Source organism: Callithrix jacchus, chromosome 13 (assembly GCF_049354715.1).
Source record: "Callithrix jacchus isolate 240 chromosome 13, calJac240_pri, whole genome shotgun sequence".
Taxonomy (NCBI): domain Eukaryota; kingdom Metazoa; phylum Chordata; class Mammalia; order Primates; family Cebidae; genus Callithrix; species Callithrix jacchus.
Window position 1 is genome coordinate 19,186,289 of NC_133514.1, and position 25,693 is coordinate 19,211,981.

Here is a 25,693-nt window from a genome sequence, read left to right on the forward strand (position 1 = left end):
ACTTTGGAAAGGAAAGGCAGGCAGATCACTTGAGGTCAGGAGTTTGAGACCAGCCATGGCAACATGGTGAAACCCATCTCTACTAAAAATATAAAAATTAGCCGGGCATGGTGGTATGCACCTGTAATTGGGAGGCTGAGACAGGAGAATCGCTTGGACTCCATCTCAAAAATAAATAACATATACAAAGATTTAGTTACAAGGATGTATATTGCATCATTATTTTTCTTTAATTAATTTTATTTTTTGAGCTGGAGTCTTGCTCCTTCTCCCAGTCTAGAGTGCAGTGGCCCTATTGCAGCTCACCACAACCTCCACCTCCCGGGTTCAAGCAATTCTCCTACCTCAGCCTCCCGAGTAGCTGGGATTATAGGCATATGCCACCACATCCAGCTAATTTTTATATTTTTAGTAGAGATGGGGTTTCACCATGTTGGCCAGGCTGTTCTTGAACTTCTGACCTCAGGTGATCCACCTACCTCAGCTTCCCAAAGTGCTGGGATTACAGGTGTGAGTCACCATGACCGGCCTGCATCATTATTTATAATAGAAAACAGTAAATTCAATTTAAATGTAAAAGGATAAATAATCATAATAAAAAGTATTAGGCAGCCATTAGAAATACTGAGAAAAATATGGTGAGGTGCAGTGGTCACACCTGTAATCTCAGCACTTTGTGAGGCCCTGGTGGGCAGATCGCTTGAGGTCAGGACTTTGAGACCAACCTGGCCAACATGGTGAAACCCCGACTTTACCAAAAAAATACAAACATCAGCCAGACATGAAAGCAAGTGCCTGTGATCCCTGCCACTCAGGAGTCTGGGGTGGGAGAATCACTTGAATTCAGGAGGCAGAGGTTTCAGTGAGCTGAGATCGCGCCATTGCACTCCAGCCTGGGCTACAGAGTAAGGCCCTGCCTCAAAAAAAAAAAAAAGGTATTAAACGACATGGACAAACATTCAAAATATATTGAGAACAAAAGGAAAGTCACATAAACATTGCACACGTGTGTCTGTGCATGTGCATATACCATCATGTTTTCTGGTTTACCTTATGTACATCATTTTGCAGACGGAGCCCCCAACGCATCAGTTCATTGCTGGCTGTTTCATTCTTTGCAATTCTCTGTAGTAAGCATTCCAAAGCACTATGATGTTGCTTGGGGCTCAGATTGATTTGCTGGGTCAAATCCTAAATAGAATTAAAATGAAAATAACTTATAAAAAGATAACTTCTCCAATATGAAGTTAAATAAACCCCAATATGTCTAAAATGTTTCTCTTTCACACTGAAATCAGTAGAAATTTTTAAATATCTGCAAGGACTTATTAAATCTATCTCTTAGGAGTGTGAATGTGATATAAGGTTAAAAACTGATTGGGAGGATGAGGTGGGAGAATCGCTTGAGCCAGGCATTCGAGACCAACCTGGGCAACATGGCGAGACTCTGCCTCTATAAAAAACTTTAAAAATTAGCCACGTATGGTGGTGCATGCCTATATTCCCAGCTACTCAGGAGGCTGAGGTAGGAAGATCACTTGAGCCCAGGAGATTGAGGCTTCAATGGGCCATGACTGTGCTACTGCACTCTAGCCTGGGTGACAGAGCAAGATACTATCTCTAAAAAAAAAAAAAAAAGTTGAATAATAAAAGAATTTTAAATGTCACTGACTCTTCCTCTTTTATGGTGTATGGATCTTATTTCTTTCTCAAAGCATGTTTTGACTTTAAAATTCCTAAGGAGCCCATGAAACAGGAACAAAGGGGCTTGATTTAAAATGTGGAGCCGGGCACAGTGGCTCACTTCTGTAAGCCTAGCACTTTGGGAGGCCAAGGTGGGCAGATCCTTTGAGATCAGCCTGGGAAACACAGCAAGACCCTGACTGTATAATGAAAAAAATATTGAAAAAGAAATAAAATTTGGGGAAAAAAATGCCATGTTCTAGGCATCCAGCCGAACATAACAGAATGGAAAACCATATTCAGTCTAACACTATATGCCATAGTATACTAGTCACTTAATGTTACCGTAAGTCACTTTTTTGCCCAGAACTTGTCATGGTGCTTGACTTATTAATAGGTACTTGCTAAATATTTATTGTTGAGTAAAATCTAACAGGTATGCAGGAAGATTGTGGATAATAAAGTGAGTTCTTTATTTTTCTGAGATGGATGAGTTGCACAGCTGTTATTCCCTGTGAGGTAGGCATTAGGGTCAATAAGTCGATAGGGCTATACAGATGTAGCTCTGTGATCGTAAAGTCATCAGGAAACTGGGAATTCTAAGAAAAAAGCCTGACCGACACGGTAGGTGAAAGTAGAAGTATTGGAGGGCAGACATGAAAGTAATCTCTCACAAGATTTTGGAGCTTCACTTCAACCTCTTTCTTTATGGTGTTACTAAAAACTGTATGTGGCATATGGGTCTAAGACAGGTAAGGACTAGAAAGTGAGGCAGCAGAGAGGAGCTCAAGTGTGGACAGCCCAAGGAGTTACAGACAGAGTGTGGTGGGTCGTCCCTCGGGGTCTGGACTCACACTGCCTAGGCACCAGCTGCTGTACCCACCTCTGCCACTCAGCCCTGCCCACAGGAGCTGAGCTCAAAACCCCCAGGACACCCAGGGCCCCACAAGATAAACATCTATCCTCATCTCCTGACTTGTTGGCTTTCTGCCTCATTATCTTCTCCACACCTTCAAGTAAACTGAAGGCTTTTAGAAATATTACAATAATGCAGTGCTCTCAAAGAACCTCACTCATGATCATATGACCAGTTTACAATCATCCACCTGACTGGTGAGGATGAAGGCAGGGTTGTTTGTTTCTTCTTATTTTATAATCCAGTCCCTCTACTGTTCTAATGACTTTCAAAAGGAAGTTCTGATATGCTCTTTCACATTGTGTGTGGGAAGGGACATGAGATCATGTTTCACAGAGGAGAAAACTGGAGCCTGGAAGATGGACTTGCCCAGGTTACAATGCAAGCCAACATCAGAGTCAGAATCTGGCTCGGTTCTAACTCAAACTGCTAACCAAAAGGCTGCCACGCAAAGTGGGCCTTTCCTGCTGAAAACACAGGACTCCAACCTTCATGGCTCTGAAGTCCTTCTTCATCTTCTCTGGGATTCCGGTCATAAAAGAAAGCTCGGGCAGCAGCAGGATTTCCCCTTTTAGCAGCTTTGAAGAAAGAATGAAGAGGGAAAATAAGGCAGTACAAGAGGCTTGTGTTCCCCTGACCCATAAAGGACACGCCATGGCCCAGGGCTGGTCCTGCAGTGATATACCCTGCACATTAAGGAGTGTAAAATCCTGGAGGAGGGGGCAGTGAAATGCTAGAAGTATTTTATCCTTTCTCCCTCCATCTCACTATACATATAACTTGTTGTATTAGGTCAAAGGAAAAATACTGAAACTCAAAGGCGAGGGAAAACTAGAAAAAACATTTGTCCCTCTTGGCCTCAAGACAATGGTAAGACAATGCCTCCTATTGTTAAGCAGCGTGCCTCGGTCTCACTGTATCCTACTGATCTTCAGTCTTCACATTTAAGACAGGGGAGTCAGGTGACAAGGCACTTTCCTCAAGCCTCTGGCCCTGTTAAAATAAATGTCTATGCCTTTCCTAATGGATTCACAGTTTTAATCTTCCTTCACAGGAAATTCTCCTTATCCCTTTAACCTAATAGCTTATGTGGATATTTAGCTGCACCTCATGGGGACTTCTAAAGCAAATCTTGCCAGTGTGAGGGGTGCCTCTGGCTGGATAAGACAGACAAACCATTGCACAATGTTCCCCGCCCACACTACAATCACTATTCCACAGCTCCCAGAGAGCCACGTGGAAGCTAAGAGCCACGTGGAAGCTAAAAGCCACTGGCAGGATGAAGAACTTAAGGTGGAAGTGTAAGCCTGACAGCCCCTACTCACCATCCCATGGTTATTCTGTCTCTCACTGGGCCTGTGGATCAGCAGGGGCTGGTCCTCTTCTTTAACTGTGATCCCATAGTTTTTGCTACAGGAGAGTACAGGCAGGAAAAAATTTCAAAAGTGACATCACTACTCTTAGAGCAACAACGTCTGAGTCTCTTAACCAGGAATGAGGTATACAATTTGCATAATACCCTTGTCAAGGACCCACTGGAAAGTGATCATAATGTATTTGTAACTGGGAAAAGCAGGCTCTAATTATGTTGCAATTACATATATGAGAAATAAGGCTAAAAGTTCAGAAAAGACTGTATTAAAAAGCTCATCAGGCTAAAATAAAGGGCTTAGGAAACAGAAAGATGAAATGACAGTCAAACGATTAATGACTTGAATTTAACCTCTCCAGACTTCTAATAAAATCAGAAAAAGAGATACAATTCAGGCCGGGCACCGTGGTTCAGGCTTATAATCTCAGCACTTTGGGACATTGAGGCAGGTGGATCACCTGAAGTTCGAAACCAGCCTGGCCATGATGCTGAAACCTTGTCTCTACTAAAAATACAAAAATTAGCTGGGTTTGGTGGCACATGACTGTAGTCCCAGCTACTCAGGAGGATGAGGCAGGAGAATTGCTTGAACCTGGGATGGAAGTTGCAGTGGGCCAAGATCATGCCACTGCACTCCAGCCTGGGGGACAGAGCAAGACTCTGTCTCAAAAAAATTCTCAAAAAAAAAAAAAAATTCAAAGCATACTCAGGTCAAGTCCCACAAACAAGCTCATTTGATTTTAGACACATTACCAACTCAGTTGTTTTTTAAGGGACGAGTTGTATGCTATTGCAGAACTAAATATCCTGCAGGAAAATGTGGACTACATCCAATCCCCACCCTGAGGCCCAAACCCAGTCTCTTCTTGCTACCTGTAGTATTCCAAGAATGTGATCTCCTTCCCATCAGACATCGTGAAGCTATCCTTTGGAGTCTTATTCCAATCCACATCATCAATACGATAGGTACGATTGTTATATCGGGTGATGATAATATTGCCAACCAGAAGCTTAGTACACTCATCCTGGAAGTGTTCTTTATTCTGCTGATAAAAGGCATGCCTTTGGAAAGAGACAAAAGATTTTGGATCACAATGTATATCCAGAAAAGTATGAAAGGGATGGGGGATCAAGTAATTGAGGAATCTAATCACAGCTATATAGCACCAGAAGGTTCCAGTTGTGTCTTTTAAAAGATGGGAGTCTTGGCCAGATGCAGTGGCTCACACTTGTAATCCGAGCATTTTAGGAGTCAGAGGCAGGAGGACTGCTTGAACCCAGAAGTTGGAGACCAGCCTGGGCAACATAGTGAGACCCTATTTCCTTGAGAAAAAAAAAAAAGGGAAAAAGCTTAAGAGCGCCTGAATTGCAGGAAATAGAGAATATAGGCCTATTGGGCATGACAACTTACACCTGTAGTCCCAACTATTTGAAAGGCTAAGGTGGGAGGATCTCTTGAGCCCAGGAGATCGAGATCAGTCTGGGCAACATACCGAGACTCCAACTCTAAAAAAAAATTAGAAAATTAGCCAGGCATGGTGGCATACCTTGTAGTCCTAGCTACTCCACAGACTGAGTGAGGTGGGAAGACAGCTTGAACCCAGGAGTTTGAGGCTACAGTGAGCTTACAGTGTCACTGTACTCCATCCTGGGTGACAAAGCAAGCCCATGTCCCTAAATTAATTAAAATTAAGTTTTTTAAATTTCGTACTGTGAAATACTCAAGAAATCATAGAAAGTTGCAAAATCTGGATGTAGAGTCTCATGCACAGAACTGCCATAGCTATAATACCATTAACTAGACTACAGATCTTACTCCATTTTCATTGTTATTTACATACACTGGTATGTTTGTATATACAGTTATCTCTTGTTTATAGGTTACCACAATCAGATACCAAACTGTTGCATGTCACCAAGGGACTATTTCCTGCTGCCTTTTATAGTCATACTCCCCCTCCTTCCCTAGATTTGAAAACTACCAGTCTATTCTCTAACTTTGTCATTTTGAGACTGCTATATAAATATAATTAAAAAGTGTGCAACCTTTTGAGATTAAGAAAACTTGGGGGTGGGAATGGGAACCCATGGCAAGCCAACTACAAGTGGCAACGGAGAAAAGCAAAGTTCTGTTATCCTAGATTTGTAGTCTAAGTTGGGGTGAGCAGTGGATCGACCAGAAATTTAAGGGCTAAATCCTGGCAACCAGAAAGCCATAGAAGGTCACACATCCTTGGCTGACTGGGAAACCATCTATGCTTAGAAGAGAGCCACGAAATCTCAGCTGAGAGTAAAAGCCAAGAAAGATGGGAAAACTACCTGTAATTTTTAATGCATTCTTCAATCAACACACAGATCCATTAGCAGAGATGGAAGCCTTATGGGCTCAAGGGGTTTGAGTACAACTGCTCTCCAAATCATTACCTGAATGACTGAGCTGTACAGACAAGGGGGTGATCACTAGGAAGCCAGGTTAAAATATGATGATAAAGGAAACACCGAGCAGAGACATCAGCAGCTGCATGCCACAGGGGTAATGGAGTCTTTAGTCTAAATATGGATAGGTTAGTTAAAAAAAAAATCAGAAAAACAGGCCAGGCGAAGTGGCTCACACCTGTAATCCCAGCTCTGTGGGAGGTCGAGGCAGGTGGATCATGAGGTCAAGAGATCGAGACCATGCTGGCCAACACGGTGAATCCCCGTCTCTGCTAAAAATACAAAGATTAGCTGGGTGTGGTGGCACACGCCTGTAGTCCCAGCTACTCAGCAGGCTGAGGCAGGAGAATCATTTGAACCTGGCAGGCGGAGGTTGTAGTGAACCGAGATTGTGCCCCTGCACTCCAGCCTGACACTAGGGTGAGACTCTGTCTCAAAAAAAATAAAAAGAAAGAAAGAAAAGAAATAATGCTGTGATAACCAAACATGTAACAAAAGGAACTCAGACCTTTACGTGACATCATCTGTCAAAGTTAACTCAATATAGATCGCAGATCTAAACATGAGTCAAAACTATTCTAAAAGAAAACAGAAAATCTTTGTGACCTTGAGGTAGGCAATGATTTCTTGAACATGACACCAAAACTAAAACTTATGAAAAAAAAGTATAAATTAAGACTTACTTCATCAGAATTAAAAATGTTTACTCCTTAAAAGGAACCACTGGGCCAGGCATGGTGGCTTACGCATGTAATCCCAGCACTTTGGGAGGCTGAGGCAGGTGGATCACTTGGGCTCAGGAGTTTGAGAAAAGGCCGGGTAACACGGTAAAGCCTCATCTCTATTAAAAATACAAAACTTAGCAAGGTGTGGACTCATGCACATGCCTGCAGTCCCAGCTACTCGGGATGCCAAAGCATGAGAATCGCTTGAACATGGGAGGCAGAGGCTGCAGTGAGCTGGGACTGCACCACTGCACTCCAGCCTGGATGACAGAGCAAGACCCTGTCTCAAAATAATCATCATCATCATCATCATCATAATATAGCAAAAGAATAAAAGATTAAGGAACCGCTGGCCGGGTGTAATGGCTCACACCGTAATCCCAGCACTTTGGGAGGATTACTTGAGCCCAGGAGTTCAAGAACAGCCTGGGCAATGTGGTGAAACTCCATTTCTAAAAAAAAAAATTTTTTAATTAGCTGAGTGTGGTGGTGCATGCCTGTAGTTGCAGCTACTTAAGAGGGTGACATGGGAGGACTACTTAGCTCTGGAGGCCAACGCTGCTGTGAGCTGTGATTGCACCACTGCACTCCAGCCAACAGAGCAAGACTCTATCTCAAAAAAAAAAATTACCATTAAGAAAAATGCAGAGACAAGCTACAAACTGGAAGAAAATATGTGCAAATCATGTGATACTTGCATATCATTCACCTGATAATGGATTCATACCTCTTATATATAATGAATTACTGCATAACTCAGTAAAAACAACCCAAATATTTAAAAATAGGCAAAAGATATGAATGGATATTTCACCAAAGCAGACAAATGAATGCCAAGTACACACAGGAAAAGATGCTCTACATCATTCTTCACTCGGAAAATTAAATCCAAACCATAACTGGATACCACTGCACACCTGTTAAAATTTCTAAAATGAAAACTGACTATATCAAATATTGGTGAGAATGTGGAACAACCTGAATTCTCAGGCACTGCTAGTAGGAATGTAAAATGGTACAGACACTTTGGGAAAGAGTTTCTTATAAAACTAAACACACACCTACCACATGAAGGTATCTACTAACCAAGAGAAATCAAAGAATATGTCCACACCAAGACTCGTACACTAATATTTATAACAGCTTTATCTGTAACAGCCAACAGCTGGAAAGAACCTGTAAACAATGGGTGAATGAACTGTGGTAATCCACAAAATGGAACACTATCCAGCAATTAAAAGGAATGAACATTTGCAACATTCAACAAGGGGAATTATTTCAAAATAATGCTGAATTGAAGAAGCTGATCAAAAAACAGTAACAGGCAGGCAGATGGGTGGGTGGGCTGTCGGGTGGGTCTTCTTCCTTGCCCCCTTAGGCCTATAATCCCAGCACTTTGGGAAGCTGAGGCTGGGTGAGAGAACTGCTTGGGCGCAGAAGTTTGAGACCAGCCTGAGCAACACAGTGAGGCCCCATCTCTATTTTTTAAAAAAGAAATTTATGTAGTTGGGCATGGTGGTGGGCACCTGTAATCTCAGCTACTCAGGAGGCTGAGGCAGAAGAATTGCTTGAACCTGGAAGGCAGAGGTTGCAGTAAGCCAAGATTGCACCATTGCACTCCAGCCTGGGCAGCAGAGAGAGACTCTGACTCAGACAAAAAATTTATAAAAGAAAAACAGTAAAAAAGAACAAGAACACGATGATTCAATTTATTTAAAATTCTAGAAAATGCAGATTAATCTCTAGTGACAGAAGAATGACCAGCATTTTCTGCCCATGGGGTGCAGAGGAGGAACAGAGTGGGAAGAGAATTCGGAGAGACCTGAGTACATTTTGGGGGAATGGCCATGACCATTTTCTTCACTGTAATGTTTCATAGGTGAAATATATAAAATATACATAAATATATCAAAACTGATTCAACTGCACACTTTCAATATGTGTGGATTTTTTGTGGATGTCAATTGTACCTTTATACATCTGAAAAAAGAAATTAATGGAACAAAATAAAAGATCTGGAAACAAGCAAACAGATTAATACTGAGTGTAGAATAAGGTGGCATTTCAAATTTGTAAGAAAAAAGATCATAAGAAAACAGGTTAGCTTGCTAGCCAATTTTAGAAAATTCCTTATGAATTTAAGATTAATATCTAAGAAGCTAAACAATAAAACTAGATGAAAACAAATTTTCATATATTCCTGAAAATAAAATAAAATTCCTACAAACTGGAAAAGATGGATTACTGTGTCGCCATAGTAACAAGTAGCCATGAGTTTTAAGCCTACATCAATTTACTTCAGCAAACACACTTTGCAAGCCAACTAATCAATGTCATCCCCTTGTTTCTGTAAACCAGCCAATCAGGGATGACTGAATCCAATATGCATACTGCTATGGGCAAATCAATCCACAAGAATCTCGACTGCGTAACTACCCTTCTTCAGAAAATGCTGACCTACTTGTCTATCTGAAAGCCTGCAATCACTGAACTGTACTCTTCTCAAATATTTTATATAAAACCAATAGTCTCCAACTGCAGTAAGCAAGAAATTCAGCTTTCTCTTTATTTCAGATAGAACAGAGGTCTCACCATCCTCTGGCAATTCTGGAGATCCAACCAAGATTATTTTGAAAACTCTTCCCAGGCAACATTCCAGGGATTCTCAGACCAACAATGCACTCACTGGATCCTTGTGTTTAACTTTCTTCTTCGGATCTGCTGTCAAGTGAGTCAATCCCAACAACCATCTGAGGTGTGACTAGTTTTTATTAAGCTCTAGTTGCTGAATTTATTTTGTTATCCCAATATTTATAATCAAACAGGCCTCTGTCATTAGCCTTAGGTCTTCATATAAGGCAATTAGCCTTGCCTGCTTACATAAAACAAACCTTTTGGTTTAGAAGTACAGTCTCTGGTATATAATTAGATCTAGATCTTTGTATGAGGTCACTAGCCTTTTTGTTTTGAAAGTGTATCATTTGAAGATATTTTTGCCATTTACTTTTTTTTCTTCAAATAGGGTCTCACTCCATTGCCCAGGCTGGGGTGCAGTGGTGTGATCGCTCACCGCAGCCTTGACTTACCAGCTCAGGTGATTCTCCCACCTCAGCCTCCCAAAGTGCTGGGATTACCAGCATGAGCCACCATGCCCAGTCAATTATATTTTTTATTTGCTTGCTTTGCTTTTGCTGCTGTTTATACTTATAATGCATTTTTGTTTGTTCTGGACTGTCTTTTCTGCTCAATATAAAGAGGAGTACTCTTTAGGAGAAGCCAGATAAGGCTTCAAACCAATTCAGGCCATTCCTGAGAGCTTATGGATGGAACCCATTAGACCAACAAGCCAATTGTAAAAATTAAGTCAAATTCCCTAACTCCAAATTGTTCCTATCAGTAATTTTTCATCCACTGACCCTGATCCTTCTCCTAAACTATAAATTCCCATTTTTCCTTGTTGTATTCAGAGTTGAGCCCAATCTTTCTCCCATACTGCAAATCTCCATTGCAGGGGTCCTTGTGCCCACTGCACTGGTTCTGAATAAAGTCTGCCTTATCACTCTTTAATAAGTGCCATGAAAATTTTTTCTTTTTAACAGAAATCACAACTAGATGCATTACAGTAAAACTCTGAAAGCCAAAGATGAAAAAAAAAAAAAGTAAAAATATAGCAGTATCACTGGTGGTTGATTTGTCAACACAAACAACATAAACCAAGGGCCAGGTGCAATACCTCACACCCATAATCCCAGCACTTTAGGGGTCAAGGTAGGAGGATAACTTGAGGCCAGGATTCTGAGTTCAGCCTTGGCAACACAGTAAAACCACATCTCAACAAAAATAAAAGTAAAATAGGCTGGGAACAGTGCCTCACGCCAGCACTTTGGAAGGCTGAGGTAGGAGAATGAGCCCAGGAGTTCAAGACCAGCCTTGGCAACATAGTGAGATGCTGTCTCCACGAAAAATTAAAGCATTAGCCAGATGCAGGTGGTGCATGTCTGTAGTCCCAGCTACTTGGGAGACTAGGTGGGGGGATTGCTTGAGTCCAGGAGTTTGAGGCTGCAGTGAGTTGTGATTCTGCCACTGCACTCTAACCTGGGTGATCAAGTGAGACTCTGTCTCAAAAAAAAAAAAGGAAAGAATGTAAGCCAGATAATATTTTCAAACCGTGAAAAGAAAACGACTGCTACACCCAGAATTCTAAGTTAAAGACAAGCTGGAAAACATTTTTAGATAAAAATTAAAAGAATTTGTCATCAGCAGAGTCCACATTAAAGGACATATTACAAGCAGTTTTTCAGGCAAAGGGAAAGTAATCCCATATAGAATCCTAAGAGATGCAGGAAGGAATAAAGAACAAATAAAATTTCAGAAGACAATATTAAAGAAAAACTTCCGAAGCTCCCAAAAGGCCAAGATGGGGTGAGGAGAGATAGACAAAGATTCTGGAATCAGAAATTAAAACAGCTTCAGATCTCTCAACAGTAAATCTAAAAGCAAGGACAATGGAGTAGTGCCTTCGAAATTCTCCTGGAAAAGTATCTCCAACCTAGAGTTATAACCTGGAGTCATACACTCAACCAAACAACGACTTTGTAAACTAAAGACAATTTTCAAACATGTATGGTCTCAAAATCATTTCCTCCAATGCACCTTTTTTTCTGAAAAATACTGGAGTATATATGCCACACCAAAACAAGGGAATAAATCAAGAAAGTAGCAGTTGTGAGATCTGATATAAAGGAGATTCCTTGTAAGGAGGGAAGCAGAACCCCAAGACAGTGATGGTCCAGCTAGCCTCGGGAGCAACCAGTCAAACTGAAGCCCATCAGGTTCTAACAGACATTTCTAAGAGGGTATTGAATTCAGTAGGAATGGGTCATTAAATGAATTGAGAACTTAACAGTGACATAAGAAAGTAACCTTACTGAGTAAACCTTAGGTGACTCACTACCTTTCAGAAGTATGCAAACCATTCCCGGCTGATGAAAAGAAAAGCTGCTACATTTTTAAACACTGAGCTCTTCTCACCTCCAAGAAAATAACTGCTCTTCTGTGGTTTCCAGTGATACATGAGAACAGGGAATGAAGGTAGTAGAACACCAAGCCAGTAACAGCTACAGAGGACAAGGAGGGACTGAGCCTGCAGAGCTCCCTGACAGCCATGGACATGCTCTCGGGGCTAAGCCCTTGGGCAACAGGGTAATGCCTGACACAGGACTTCTTATTATCTTGGAGAAAAGGTTCTCAAAGCTAGATCTAAAGTGATCTAGACCACCCCAAAAATATAATATTTGGGGGGAAGGGGAACGAAACTGACAACATATCTAGTGTTTCAATGTATAGTGAGGGGATTACACAACTAGGTGTGAATCTGAGCTTAAATTAGTGGTAAGTACATATAAAAGTATATACTTAGGAAAAAAAAGCTGGGCATAGTGGCACAAGCTTGTAGTACCAAGTACTTGGGAAGCTGAGGCAGAAATATCACTTGAGGCCAAGAATTCAAGGCTGCAGTGAGCTATGATCATGCCTGTGAATAGCCACTGAACTTCAGTCTGGGCCATGAAATGAGACCATGTCTCAAAGAAAGAAGAAGGAAAGGAAGGGAAGGAAGGAAGGAAGGAAGCAATTTTTTTTAAAAATCCAAGATAAATAACTGTGTAGAAAATAAAAACAAAATACATTTCTTTTTTCCTCCCAGACAAAGTCTTGCTTTGTTGTCCAGGCTGGAGTGAACTGGCACAATCTCAGCTCACTGCAACCTCTGCTTCCCAGGTTCAAGCGATTCTCCTGCCTCAGCCTCTGGAGTAGCTGGGACTACAGGCCAGCTTTTTTTTTTTTTTTTTTTTTTTAAGTAGAGATAGGATTTCACCATGTTGGCCAGGCTGGCCTCAAGCTCCTGACCTCAAGTCATCCACCCACCTAGGCCTCCCAAAGTCCTGGGATTATAGGTGTGAGCCACTGTGCCTGGCCAAAACAAAATAAATTTCAATAAATATGGAAAGACATGCCATATTTTTCAATAGGGAAGACTCAGGGAACATTATCCCTAGTTAATGACCAACAAAATGCCAACTGACTTTTTTTTTGTAGACAGAGTCTCACTCCGTCACCCAGGTTGGAGTACAGAAGCACGATCTTGGCCCACTGTAACCTCTGATTCCTGGGTTCAGGCAATTCTCGTGCCTTCGCCTCCCAAGTAGCTGGAATTTCAGGTGTGTGCCTCCATGCGCGGCTAATTTTTGTATTGTTAGTAGATACGGGGTTTCACCATGTTGGCCAGGCTGGTCTGGAACTGCTGACCTCAAGTGATCTGCACGCCTTGGCCTCCCAAAGTGTCAGGATTACAGAGGTGAGCCACCCTGTCTGGCCAAAACAAAATAAATTTCAATAAATGGAAAGACATTCCATCTTTTTATTTATTTATTATTTTTTTTAAAGATGGGGTTTCACCATATTGGTCAGGCTGGTCTTGAACTCCTGACCTCAGGTGATCTGCCCGCCTCAGCCTCCCAAAGAGCTGGGATTACAGGCGTGAGCCACCGCGCTCGGCTAAGACATTCCATATTTTTCAATAGGAAGACTCCGTGAACATTCTCCCCACCCAATGCTCATCAAAATGCTGACTGCCTTTTTTCTCATTTTCACTAAATTATTCAAAAGATCAAATGAAAGAATATGTGGGTGACAATTACCATGAAAATTCTGAAAATAAAATTCTGACAAATATCAAAAACCAAAAAAAGTACAGTATTTTAGACAGAATCACATTGGTTTGGACCAATGGATTAAACTGAAATGTTCAGAAAGAAATCCAGATATTTTAGCATATAAGGTAGTGATCTAAATCTGTGGAAAAGAGGATGTTTTTCAATAAATTATATAATAATACAGAGACAACCATGATAATCCCAACTTCGTATCAAGATAAATCCATAGGGTTTAAACACTGAAGACAGGCAGTGCGCGGTGGCTCATGCCTATAATCCCGACCCTTTGGGAAGCTGAGACGGGTGATCAGCTGAGGTCTGGAGTTTAAGACCAGCCTGGCCAATATGGCAAAACACCATCTCTACTAAAAATACAAAAATTAGCAGTGAGTGGTGGCCCGTGCCTATAATCCCAGCTATTGAGGAGGCTGAGACAGGAGAATCACTTGAACCTGAGGTGGAGGTTGCACTGAGCCGAGATCACACCATTGCACTCAAGCCTGAGCAACAAGAGTGAAACTCAATCTCATGAAAAAACAAACAAACAAAAAATCGAAAATAAAGGTAAGTAGTTCTTTTTTTTTTTTTTTGAAGACAGGGTCTCACTTGCCCAGGCTGGGGTACAGTATCGCTATCATAGCACATTGCAGCCTGGAACCCCTGGCCTCAAGTAATTCTCCCATCTTGGCCTCCCAAAGTGCTGGGATTACAAGCATGAACCAGACCATCCCTGGCCAAACAGACCTCTCTAGGCAGAAAAGAAAAGGCATTTACTGAATGTACATGCAAGAAAACTAAATATGTAAAATCAAAGGCAGAAACCATTAAAAAAACTGTAAATCTGAAGACACATCTTTTATTTACCATTCTTGAACATTTACTACGTGCAATTAAATAAAACTTACAGAAGGCAATTGGCTTGCACTGGGCTCCTGCACTAGGCCCAACAGAACAAACCAAAATGGAGTTACTCATGCTGAAGTTTCATGCCACCAAGTAGAAACTAAGATCTTTATCTGACTTTCTGAGAAATCAGGAGAGAGAGATAACAGCCAAATCCCCAAACAGGCCAGTTTTAGCATGATAAAGATGTTCCCTCTGCTTTAACCTTTACAAGGAAAGTAACAAATGACCAATCTGCTTTTTTCTGTTTCTACTTCCTTGGTCCTTTTCTGTCCATAAGGCCAAACTCCACTGCTCAGCTCATAGAACTCTCAAGGTGTTACCCAATTCATGAACTGTAAATAAAAGCCAATAATTGTGTCTTCTGACAGTGGTAAGCCCTATATTAGGTCTAAGTGTACAGTGTGAGCAAAAAAGACAACAGCCTCTGCCAGAGGAGCTGACAATCTAGGAGAGACAGAATAAATAATTACAGAAGAGTTCAAGACATCTTCAACTTCTCTTACTCCACAAGCAGTGAGGAAATCGACTTAAGCGCTACTTTCAAAATACAGATGTCCAGACTCTGACTCCGTACCACCTCCCCTGCTACCATCCTCCCAGCTCCACCGATTACAACAGCCTCCTGACTGGTGTTCCCACTTCCATCCTCACTCTGCCAAGTCTATTCTCCACATAGCAGCAACAGGGATCCTTTTACAGCTCAAGTTGGGTCTTGCCACTGCTCCGCTCAAAGTCCTGCATTTCACTCAGAGTGAAAGTTAAAACCCCCCACAAAAGCCCTACCAAGCCATACATAATCAGCTCCTCCATTTTCTCTGCCCCTCCACCACCCTGCTTGCTCACTCAGCTCTAGCTACCCTGGGTGCACCTGCACCAGACCTCTTGCTGTCTTAAGGTCTGTGCCCTAGCTGTCTACCTGCCAAAAGCTTCTTCTCCCATATATTCGCCTGGCTAACCCCTTACCTCATTCAGGTATTTGCTCAAATGAGCTTGTCTACTCTACTTGAAACTGCTATTCTCCACCCCCTTGCCCCACTACTCCTGATTGCCCTCACCCTGTGCTCTGCTTTTTCTTTTTTCCATGGCTTTTATTGCTTTTAATACAACTATACAATTTATTATATTTATTATTTACTGTTCATCTCCCCTGGTGACAACATAAGCTCTGTGAGGGGAGGGATCTTTGTTTTGCTATCTGATAGGTCCTAAGACTCTGGTTCATAACTGGAGCTTGGAAACTATACTCTGAAGCAATGAATGAAACGATCAGAGAAGCAAAGATTTACAAGCCTGATAACATCCAGTGGTTGTACATAGCTGATGGGAAAAGAAACTGAATAAATCTTCTACAGGGTAATTTGTCAAGATATATTTAACTATCTTATTATATTAAATATATATTAAAAGGCTTTAGAATGTTCAGCCCTTCCATTAAGTAATTCTACTTCTGAGTACATGGCCTAAAAACATCAGATGTACAGGGACTTATGTGTAAGATGGGACACGCAACCATTAAAAATTGCACACATCTGGCCGGGCACAGTGGCTCACGCCTGTAATCCTAGCACTTTGGGAGGCTAATGTAGGCGAATTGCCTGAGCTCAGGAGATTGAGACCAGCTGGGCAACATGGTGAAATCCCATCTCTACTAAAATACAAAAAATTAGCCGGATGTGGCGGAGTGCACCTGTAGTACCAGGTTGAGGGAGGAGAATAGTTTGAACCCAGGAGGCAGAGGTTGCAGTGAGCCGAGATCACACCACTGCACTCCAGCCTGGATGACAGACTGTGTCTCAAAAAAAAAGAAAAAGAAATTAGCCAGGCATGGTGGCGGGTGCCTGTAAACCCAGCTACTTGGGAGGCTGAGGTAGGACAATAAATTGAACCTGGGAGGTGGAGGTTGCAGTGAGCCGAGATCCTGCCACTGCAGTCCAGCCTGGGTGACAGAGTGAGACTTTGTCTCAATTAAAAAAAATTAGGCTGGGCATGGTGGCTCACGCCTGTAATCCCAGCACTTTGGGAGGCCAAGGCGGGTGGAACACAAGGTCAAGAGATCGAGAGCATCCTGGTCAACATGGTGAAACCCCATCTCTACTAAAAATACAAAAAATCAGCTGGGCATGGTGGTGCGTGCCTGTAATCCCAGCTACTTGGGACACTGAGGCAGGAGAGTTGCCTGATCCCAGGAGGCAGAGGTTGCAGTGAGCCGAGATCGTGCCATTGCACTCCAGCCTGGATAACAAGAGCGAAACTCTGTCTCAAAAAAAAAAAAAAAAAAACAATACTATACACATCTGTATTTACTTCAGTAACATATACATTGTATATAATTATATGCAAACTCAGGACGTGCATATAATCAAACCAAGTTCTCCTAACCACAAATTTATATAAAATTCCTTCTCAAAGCACAGCAGATGTCTATTTAGATGCTTATCTCAGTAGGACTTAGGGACAAGCGCACATATATTCAGTTCAGTTATTCTACAACTAAAAATCCAAATAGGGTCAGGTGCTATGGTTCATGCCTATCATCTGAACACTTTGAGAGCCTGAGACAGAAGGATCCCTTGAAGACAGGAGTTCAAGACTAGCCTGGGAAATATAGCAAGACCCTGTCTCTACAAAAAATAAAACTAAATTGAAAAATTAGCTGGGCATGGTAGCATGCCTGTAGTCCTGGCTACTCAGAAGGCTGAGGTGGCAGATCACTTGAACCCAGGAGTTCAGGGTTACAGTGAGCTATGATCAAACCACTGTACTCCTGCCAGGGTGACAGGACAAGACCCTGTCTCTGAGGGAAAAAACAAACAAACAGAACAATGTCTAATCTGTATTATTACCAGCTGTTACTGAACATTTCAGAAAATCATCAGCATGTTAAAGACAGGTCCCACCATTCACTCACATGACATCCAGCACAGAGTCATTCCGAATGACCTTATGAGAGACATCAGCTAGCAGGAAGAGCCCTCCATCTGTCCTTCGGATGCTAGCTGCATAGCCTGGCCAGATCTGCAATCTGGAAAGAGAGGTGGTCTTAACTGTAGGATTTTCAAAGAACACAGATACTTCCATGCCACCATGTGAATAATACTTTGAGGTGATACTGCCCTTCCCTAAGAGTAATGAGAAAGCCTCAGGAAACTAAGTTAATCCACATCATTGCAAACTTACCAAACAAACAAAGGAAGAGATTTAACTGATAAATTATATTCACTACCATAAACTGCCTCTGAGATTACGGTACTAAATACAAGGGTTGTAATGAAAAATTTCTTTCCAGAACATTCAAAAGTGAGGAAGAGGAAAAAACTACCAACCTGTGTTGCTGTAGTACCACAGCACTTGTAGGGTCATAAAAGTTTCTCCCCACAAGCTTCATATCTAAAAGTTTCATTGCCCTGAAATAAAAAGCAAGTATGAGTTTTCTAATAGAAGACTAATAAAATTATGTTCCCTTATTCTTAGCTACATTTGCCTTTGGAAGTCTGAACGGTCAGAAATGTTTGTGCTCTTTGCAGAACATAGCTTTTATAATGAGAACTGTCTTCTTAAAAGAAAACCAACAATCACCAAAGCATTTGACTGAAAAAGCAAAGCAAAATGACTGCAGTCTTTTCCACTTACTAGCTGAACAAACACTGAGTTGATTTCCCAGGTTTGATTTACATTACTTTTCACTATTAACTAAGAAGAATGCAAGAGAAAGAACCCACTGCTAAGTTTGTAAGTCTGGCAAACAGAGTTACGTTTTTTCCTGGCAGTTCAGCTTACTAGGTAGAAATTAGGTTCTATGTTTCATTAAATAAAAGGTAGTCTGAGAATCGCAGCTGTATGAAAATTAGGATGTTTCCAAATAAGTTAAACAATTATAAGCTGTCTGTAATCTAAAAATTTAGGAGCCTGAAAAAAAAATCCTTCCAACAAATATTTTTACACACAACCTCTTTAGGTTGCCCCCTTGTTACCGTGACCATTAAATATACATTATAAACAGCTGCTTTCAAAGTTCCTGAACACATCCAGAGGAACCCATGCCCCTGCCCAGCTACCTCTAAACCTAATTTCATGTATTTGAATCTGGCCTATCACTTGTGACATAATTTTTGAGTAAGTTAGCCTCGATGCCATCCATTTATTCATTAAATGCTTTCAAACCCATCTACAATATACTGTCAGGTATCATCATCCAAGCATCTTGAAGAACACTACTGCAAATACAAGACTGAAGTTAAGGGAAAATAAAACTTCAGCTGTTTTCTCACCGACGAAAAACAACGTTGTAGAAGGGAATGCACAGGTCAGAGGAGGGCTCCAGGATCTTTGTCATCTGAATCTTAATGCTGATTTCAGCACCATCTGTTTTCCTGTGACTTTTTAACTCAAGAACCTAACAAATAAATACAAGTAAAACAAAATGACGAAACTAAGAACTAATGATCAAGTCCTCATCTTATTCAATGGTGCTCTTAAAAACACTGAAGTATCTTAAAACATTTTTCAACTTTCCCCCTCACTTTGCTGCCCACACTGGCAAAAGCACAGCATGCCCACTACGATTTAGAAACAATTTAGTAAGAGAATCCCAACCAAGTTCACATTTGCAATTGTCAGTTACTCTGTATCACTGCAGTCAGACTTCCAATCATTCTTCTCAGGTGAGAATGTGCTTCTTGAGGAGTTCAAACCTAAAATGTGCTGTTATGTACTGCGGAAATCTGTCTTTCCTTCTATGAACAGAAAAGTACAACTCGAACGTTCAGGAAGTCTATGGTTTCCTACCCCTCAAAACACCAGTGCTGGGCCAGGTACAGTGGCTCACGCCTACAATCCCAGGACTTTGGGAGTTCCAGACCAACCTGGGTAACACAGCAAGACCCAATCTCTTAAAAGCCAAACCAAACAAAAAACACCAGAGCACTTTTAGGGTTCATCTAAAAGTCCATTTTCTGTTTGGTCTCACTTGTTGAAGCTTAACAGGCAGATAGAGAATAGATCCATCAAACGCAGTAACGTTGCCGGTGACAGCTTGATGGTCCTTCAACATGCCGAATCTCATGCTTTTGCATTCCACATTGGGGCTGGAAAATAATGCAGAGGGTTTTCTTTCAACTTGACTCATACAACCATCTTCACCACCGCTGTGCAACAGGTGCTAGTTACCCAGTAACTGCTACTCCATCTAGTGGCCATATTAAAAGTGATCTATCTGACCAGAACTTTGACTCAAGAATACCTGCTCACAGCTAAAACATCAGAAAATATAGGTTTAAAATAAAAATTAAAACCACCCCTAAATTCCACCACCAAAGGACACTTGCCTTAGCATGTCAGTGTATATTCTTTCATATGTACATATTTTTTATGAGATGGAGTCTCGCTCTACCACCCAGGCTGGAGTGCAGTGGTGCAATGTCAGCTCATCAAAACCTTCACCTCCTGGGTTCAAATGATTCTCCCTTTCTGTTTCCTTAACATTTGTCAATCAATGTTTCTCTGAAGAAAGGGTACTCCCCTTTTTAAAATTTTTATTTATTTATTTTTTGAGATAGGATCTTTCTCTGTTACCCAGGCTGAAGTGCAGTGGGATGATCATAGCTCACTGCAGCCTCAAACTCCTGGGCTCAAGTGATCCTTCTGCCTCAGTCCCCCAAGTAACTGGGACTGTAGGTATACCACCATACCTGGCTAATGAAAAAAAAATTTGTTTGCCCCAGCACGGTAGCTCATGCCTGTAATCCCAGCACTTTGGAAGGCTAAGGCAGATGGATCACTTGAGCCCAGGAGTTCAAGACCACTTTGGCCATCGTGGTTTCCTATCCCTCATTCTACAAAAATACAAAAGAAGTGGGGTGTGGTAGCATGTGGTTGTAACCTCAGCTACTTGAACTCCTAACCTCAAGCAACTGTCCCTCCCTGGCCTCCCTAAATGCTGGCATTACAGACGTGAGCCACTGCACATAGCCCTCTCCCTCTCTTTAACGCTCACCTCTTTGCTGTACGTTTCACAACAAGCCTGTTTCCTGGATCCATTTCCCCCTCTTTTCTGGCTCCTTCCCTCTACTTGTTGAATGTGCTCAGCTCTGCTTTCCTACCTCATAGAAACTGTTAAAGCAATTCTGTTGCCTTTTTTAATTATTCCATTTCTCATTCTCTTACAAACTATTTAAATGAGTGGCCAAGTCACTGGCTACTTCTTATGGCCTATGCCCTCCTTTGTGCTTTTCATCTTTCCTTTTTTTATTTTTCTCTACAACTTTAACAAAACTACTAGAAGATCACCAAGAATACCCTCACAAGCAAATCCAGTTACTTTCTTTTCTAGGGCCAAACTCAACCACCTTCTCATTCTCTTCATTCAAATGGACCCTCCCTTTGGTCTTCCTAACATACCTTCAGGATATTTTCTCCCTAACAGTTCCTTTCTTCTTTCACTGCACTTCTTCCTCTTGTGTCATCAACTAGCAGCTGTCCTTCACAAATTCAGCCTTCCTAGTATAGCTACCTTTAGAAATAGTGTGGAAGTTTCTAGCCAGGCATGGTGGCTTATGCTTGTAATTCCAGCACTTAGGGAGGCCGAGGAGGGTGGATTATTTGAGGTCAGGAGTTCAAGACCAGCCTAGTCAATATGGCAAAACCCTGTCTCTACTAAAAAAATTACAAAAATTAGCCAGGTATGGGGGCATTTGCCTGTAATCCCAGCTACTAGAGAGGCTGAGGCAAGAGAATTGCTTGAACCTGGGAGGCAGAGGTTGCAGTGAGCTGAGATTGTACCACTGTACTCCAGGCTGGGTGACAGAGTGAGACCCTGCCTCAAAAAAACAAAAAAGAAACAATATGAAAGTTTCTTTTAAAAACTAAAAATAGTACTACAGGTGATCCAACAATCCCACTTCTGGGCATTTAACCAAATGAATTGAAATCTGTGTGTCAAAGAGATACGTGCACTCCCAGGTTCACTGCAGCACTAGTCACAACGGGCAACACATGGAAATGATCTCAGTGTCTATCAGTGGATGAATGGATAAACAGTGGTATACATACACAAGGAATACATGTAGCTTTTAAAAAGAAGGACATCCTGTCATTTGTAACAATGTGAAAGAATCTGGAGGACATTCAGCTAAGTGAAATAAGATAGGTACAGAAAGACAAATACCATCTGATCTCACTCATACATGGAATCTAAAAAAGCTGAACTCATAGAGCAGATAGTAGGAAGATGGCTACCAACAGCCATGTTAACAACAGTGTGTATTCCAAAATTCCTAAAAGAGAGTTTAAATGTTTTCACCACAAAAAAAACAGTAAGTGGGTGAGGTGACAGATGTCAATTAGCTTGAATTAATCTTTCTACAATGTATACATATACCAAAAACATCACATTGTACCCATACAGATACACAATTATTTTTCAATTAAAAAAACTGAAATATCTATATCTTCTCATTTTCTTCAGATATTTCAAAACACTCATTTTCACAATTCCAGCTAAGAACTTCCAGCTAATGACTCCTCTAAGATATTAAAAGGTATTAAAAGAGAACACAAACTAATATAAACTATTTTTAACAGTAATCAATCCAAAAATTATTGATATAAAACTAAAATTATCTTCCTTAATTTTCTCACCCCTAAATTTAATCCTAGACTGTCACTGGAGAGATGTCAGATGTTGGTATGATAGCTAATGCAGGGAAGGATCCAGGTTTCATGGGCGATGAATTTTATACTACTGGTTGGTGGCGGGGAGGGTTCTTTAATAATACAAAATTACACATACAAAATAAGTTCAAAGATCAAGGAAGACACCTAATGCAAGTTTTAAAAAATGCTGAACTTAAGCTTCATTAATTTCACATTAAATCAACTTCCAACCTCAGGGCTGGACACGGTGGTTCACGCCTGTAATCCCAGCACTTTGGGAGGCTGAGGCAGGTGGGTCATGAGGTCAGGAGATCAAGGCCATCCTGGCCAACATGGTGAAGCCCTGTCACTACTAAAGATACAAAAATTAGCTGGGTGTGGTGATGCATGCTTGTAATTCCAGCCACTCAGGAGGCTAAGGCAGGAGAACCACTTGAACCAGGGAATCGGAGGTTGCAGTGAGCAGAGAGCACACAATTGCATTCCAGCCTGGCAACAGAGCAAGACTCCCTCTCAAAAAAAAAAAAAATCAACTTCTAGCCTCATGTATAAATCTACACCCTATAAAGCTAAAATCAGAATTGACAATATAGTGAAATACTTACAGAAAGTTTAACATTAACTTTAAACTTCCTGTAAAGATCTGAGTAAATGTATCATCATATTGGGAGGTCCACCAGGAACTGTACAGAACAATATTTAGTTATTCCAGGGGAATTTTTTTTTTTACTGCCCTCTAAGAAGTGAGTAACACAAAGAAAAGCTGTGAATACCTGAAAGTCACATGATATTGATAAACTGCTTCATTATGACATTGTATTTTAATGAGGTTCAGTCCCAAAGACTGAGGTGTTCCTTTTGATCCTTGCTTCACAATAAGCTCTCTAGAAAATAAAAACAAAAAACAACTACATGTATCACAAACAAAAAATGAAATAACTAACCAACCCACACAACACACAACAGAAAGATTGGGAGAAGTAACATTTTTTCACTTTGTACAGATACACAAACCAAGAGCCAACACTTACAAAAGCAAGCTCTGAAGGCTAGAAGACAAATCATTGGCAAGTCCTAATTAGATAAGCAAGGTCACCCTATCTTTCCTATTAACATTACCCAAATAAACTAGGCTACTTAACTAAGAACACAAGAACGAGTTCTTTAGAGAAAGACGAGGTATCACAATCTTCTTCCTAAATGATTTCCTTATCTTCATAACCTCTGAATTGGGAAGGAAATGAAAGGCGGAGTCCACTCTTTGGTGCATGCTGTTATGTCCACTGTCAAACACATTTAACTTCAGAAATTGTTCCATCTCGGCCGGGTGTGGTGGCTCACACCTGTAATCCCAACACCTTGGGAGGCTGAGGCAGGGGGATCACCTGAGGTCAGGAGTTCAAGACCAGCCTGGCCAACATGACAAAACCCCGTCTCTACTAATACAAAAAAAATTAGCTGGGTGTAGGCCACACATCTGTAACCCTGGCTACTTGGGAGGGCTAAGGTATGAGAATTGCTTAAACCCGGGAGACGGAGGTTGCAGTGAGCTGAGATTGTGCTACTGTACCCCAACCTTTGTGACAGAGTGAGAATCTGTCTCAAAAAAAAAAAACTGTCCCACCTCTTTGTCAATCTCCCACTGGCAAAAATCAAAACACCCTGCAGTATTTATCACCCAGGGAAGACTTTAGACCCAACAAAAATAGATTTTACAATACTACACACCAGCCAAAATGCAGAGTTTTTGCGATCATTACTAAGTAGAGAAGGCAGTGCTCCTGACTTACTTTTCCTTGTGTTCCACAGTCAGGACCAGAGGGTGATCTGGAGAGTGCAGAGGGGACTGGGGCAGAGCTGGTGGTGATACCAGCTGCGGGGGATCCCGGGATGGTGCACTGAAGGCACAGGGAGGTTTGTCCATTCCTCTGCCAATACCACCTGCTGCTCTTCCCAGTGGTAACAAAGAAGCATCTGAACTCCCTCTCCCAAGCATCCTGAAATGTGGAGAGGCAAATCAGGACTTTTCTATAATAGTTATGTCCCATCCAGATTTTTCCCCCAACTCTACAATCACTTCCTGGAGGAGTCAGCAAAAGGCGATCCAAGCATAGCCTTCGGATTCTCTCAAAATACATATGCCAAGGCCAGGTGCAGTGGCTCATGCCTGTAATCCTAGCACTTTGGGAAGCTGAGGTGGGCAGACGGCTTGAGCCAGGAGTTCAAGACCAGCCTAGGCAACACAGTGATACCCTGAACTACAAAAAACAGAAAAATCAGCCAGGCATGATGGCTAATGACTGTAGTCCCAGCTACTCAAGTGGCTGAGGTGGGATCACTTGAGGCTGGGAGGTCGAGGCTGCAGTGAGCTGAGATCATACCACTGCACTAACGCCTGGGTGACGGAGACCCAATTTCAAAACAAACAAACAACAACAACAAAAAAAAACACAACATATGCCATCATGACTCATTAATACCGACTGTCAGAACCATCTTCCATAGCAGAATAGAGAAGAAAGTTTGACTTAACGTTATTTAAAGAATCATCATGGCCGGGGGTAGTGGCTCACACCTGTAATTTCAGCACTCTGAAAGGCCTAGGCAGGCAGATTGCCTGAGTTAGGAGTTCGAGACCAGCCTGGTTAATACGGTTAAACCCCGTCTCTACTAAAAATACAAAAGTTAGCCAGGCATGGTGGCGCACACCAGTTATTCAGGAGGCTGAGGCAGAAGAATCGCTTGACCCTGGGAGGCAGAGGTTGCAGTGAGCCGAGATCACACCACTGCACTCCGGCCTGGTGACAGAGCAAAAAAAAATCACCACAATCAGGGTAATTTGCAGTAATTTGTTAAGAACACAAATGAATTTCTTAACAGCCCAGTGGAGAACTACTTCTTACCCTTTTCCAAAGCTAGTTATGTCAACAACTGCTGACTACTCTTGGCAAATGTGCATTCTTTAATATAAAACTGGACATTCATTGTTTATGAGATGACACAACCCTTCTTAGGAGTTGCTCTCTGAACTTACAGAGATATTCCATCTGAATTTGATAGTTACCTGAGAAGGTAAGTTTACCCACCTATTCCAACCAACAGAGGCCTCTGCCATCTTGCTGTCCCCAGCTGCCAACACTTTTGAATCCCAAAAAGTGGGACAGAGTTCCTCCTTGTCTTTGCGTTCCAGATTAGCTGACAAGCCTCGACCTAAAATGCCTCTACCTGAAAGAAAGAACCAAACCCTAGCAATGACTATGAGTTAAACGTGTTTTAAAGTAGTTTTTTTTTT

The 25,693-nt window shown here is 41.6% G+C and overlaps 1 protein-coding gene across 7 annotated transcripts in view; it reads right to left on the minus strand.

Annotated features, from left to right (window-relative positions):
- Positions 1-25,693, minus strand: part of PIWIL2 (piwi like RNA-mediated gene silencing 2) — a 79,388-nt gene that overhangs the window by 47,988 nt on the left and 5,707 nt on the right. For 5 of the 7 annotated variants that reach the window (XM_035270043.3, XM_078347292.1, XM_054243757.2 and 2 more), the window contains 11 exons: positions 25,488-25,626; positions 24,192-24,398; positions 23,175-23,285; positions 19,718-19,835; positions 19,020-19,144; positions 18,075-18,155; positions 17,660-17,773; positions 4,845-5,033; positions 3,925-4,009; positions 3,088-3,177; positions 1,051-1,191 (listed from right to left, as the gene is read on the minus strand). In XM_035270043.3, coding sequence (XP_035125934.2) covers positions 1,051-1,191; positions 3,088-3,177; positions 3,925-4,009; positions 4,845-5,033; positions 17,660-17,773; positions 18,075-18,155; positions 19,020-19,144; positions 19,718-19,835; positions 23,175-23,285; positions 24,192-24,398; positions 25,488-25,626 — 1,400 coding nt within the window. The remainder of the gene's footprint in view (positions 1-1,050; positions 1,192-3,087; positions 3,178-3,924; positions 4,010-4,844; positions 5,034-17,659; positions 17,774-18,074; positions 18,156-19,019; positions 19,145-19,717; positions 19,836-23,174; positions 23,286-24,191; positions 24,399-25,487; positions 25,627-25,693) is intronic. The other 2 variants (XM_078347293.1, XM_035270048.3) reach the window with 1 other exon arrangement.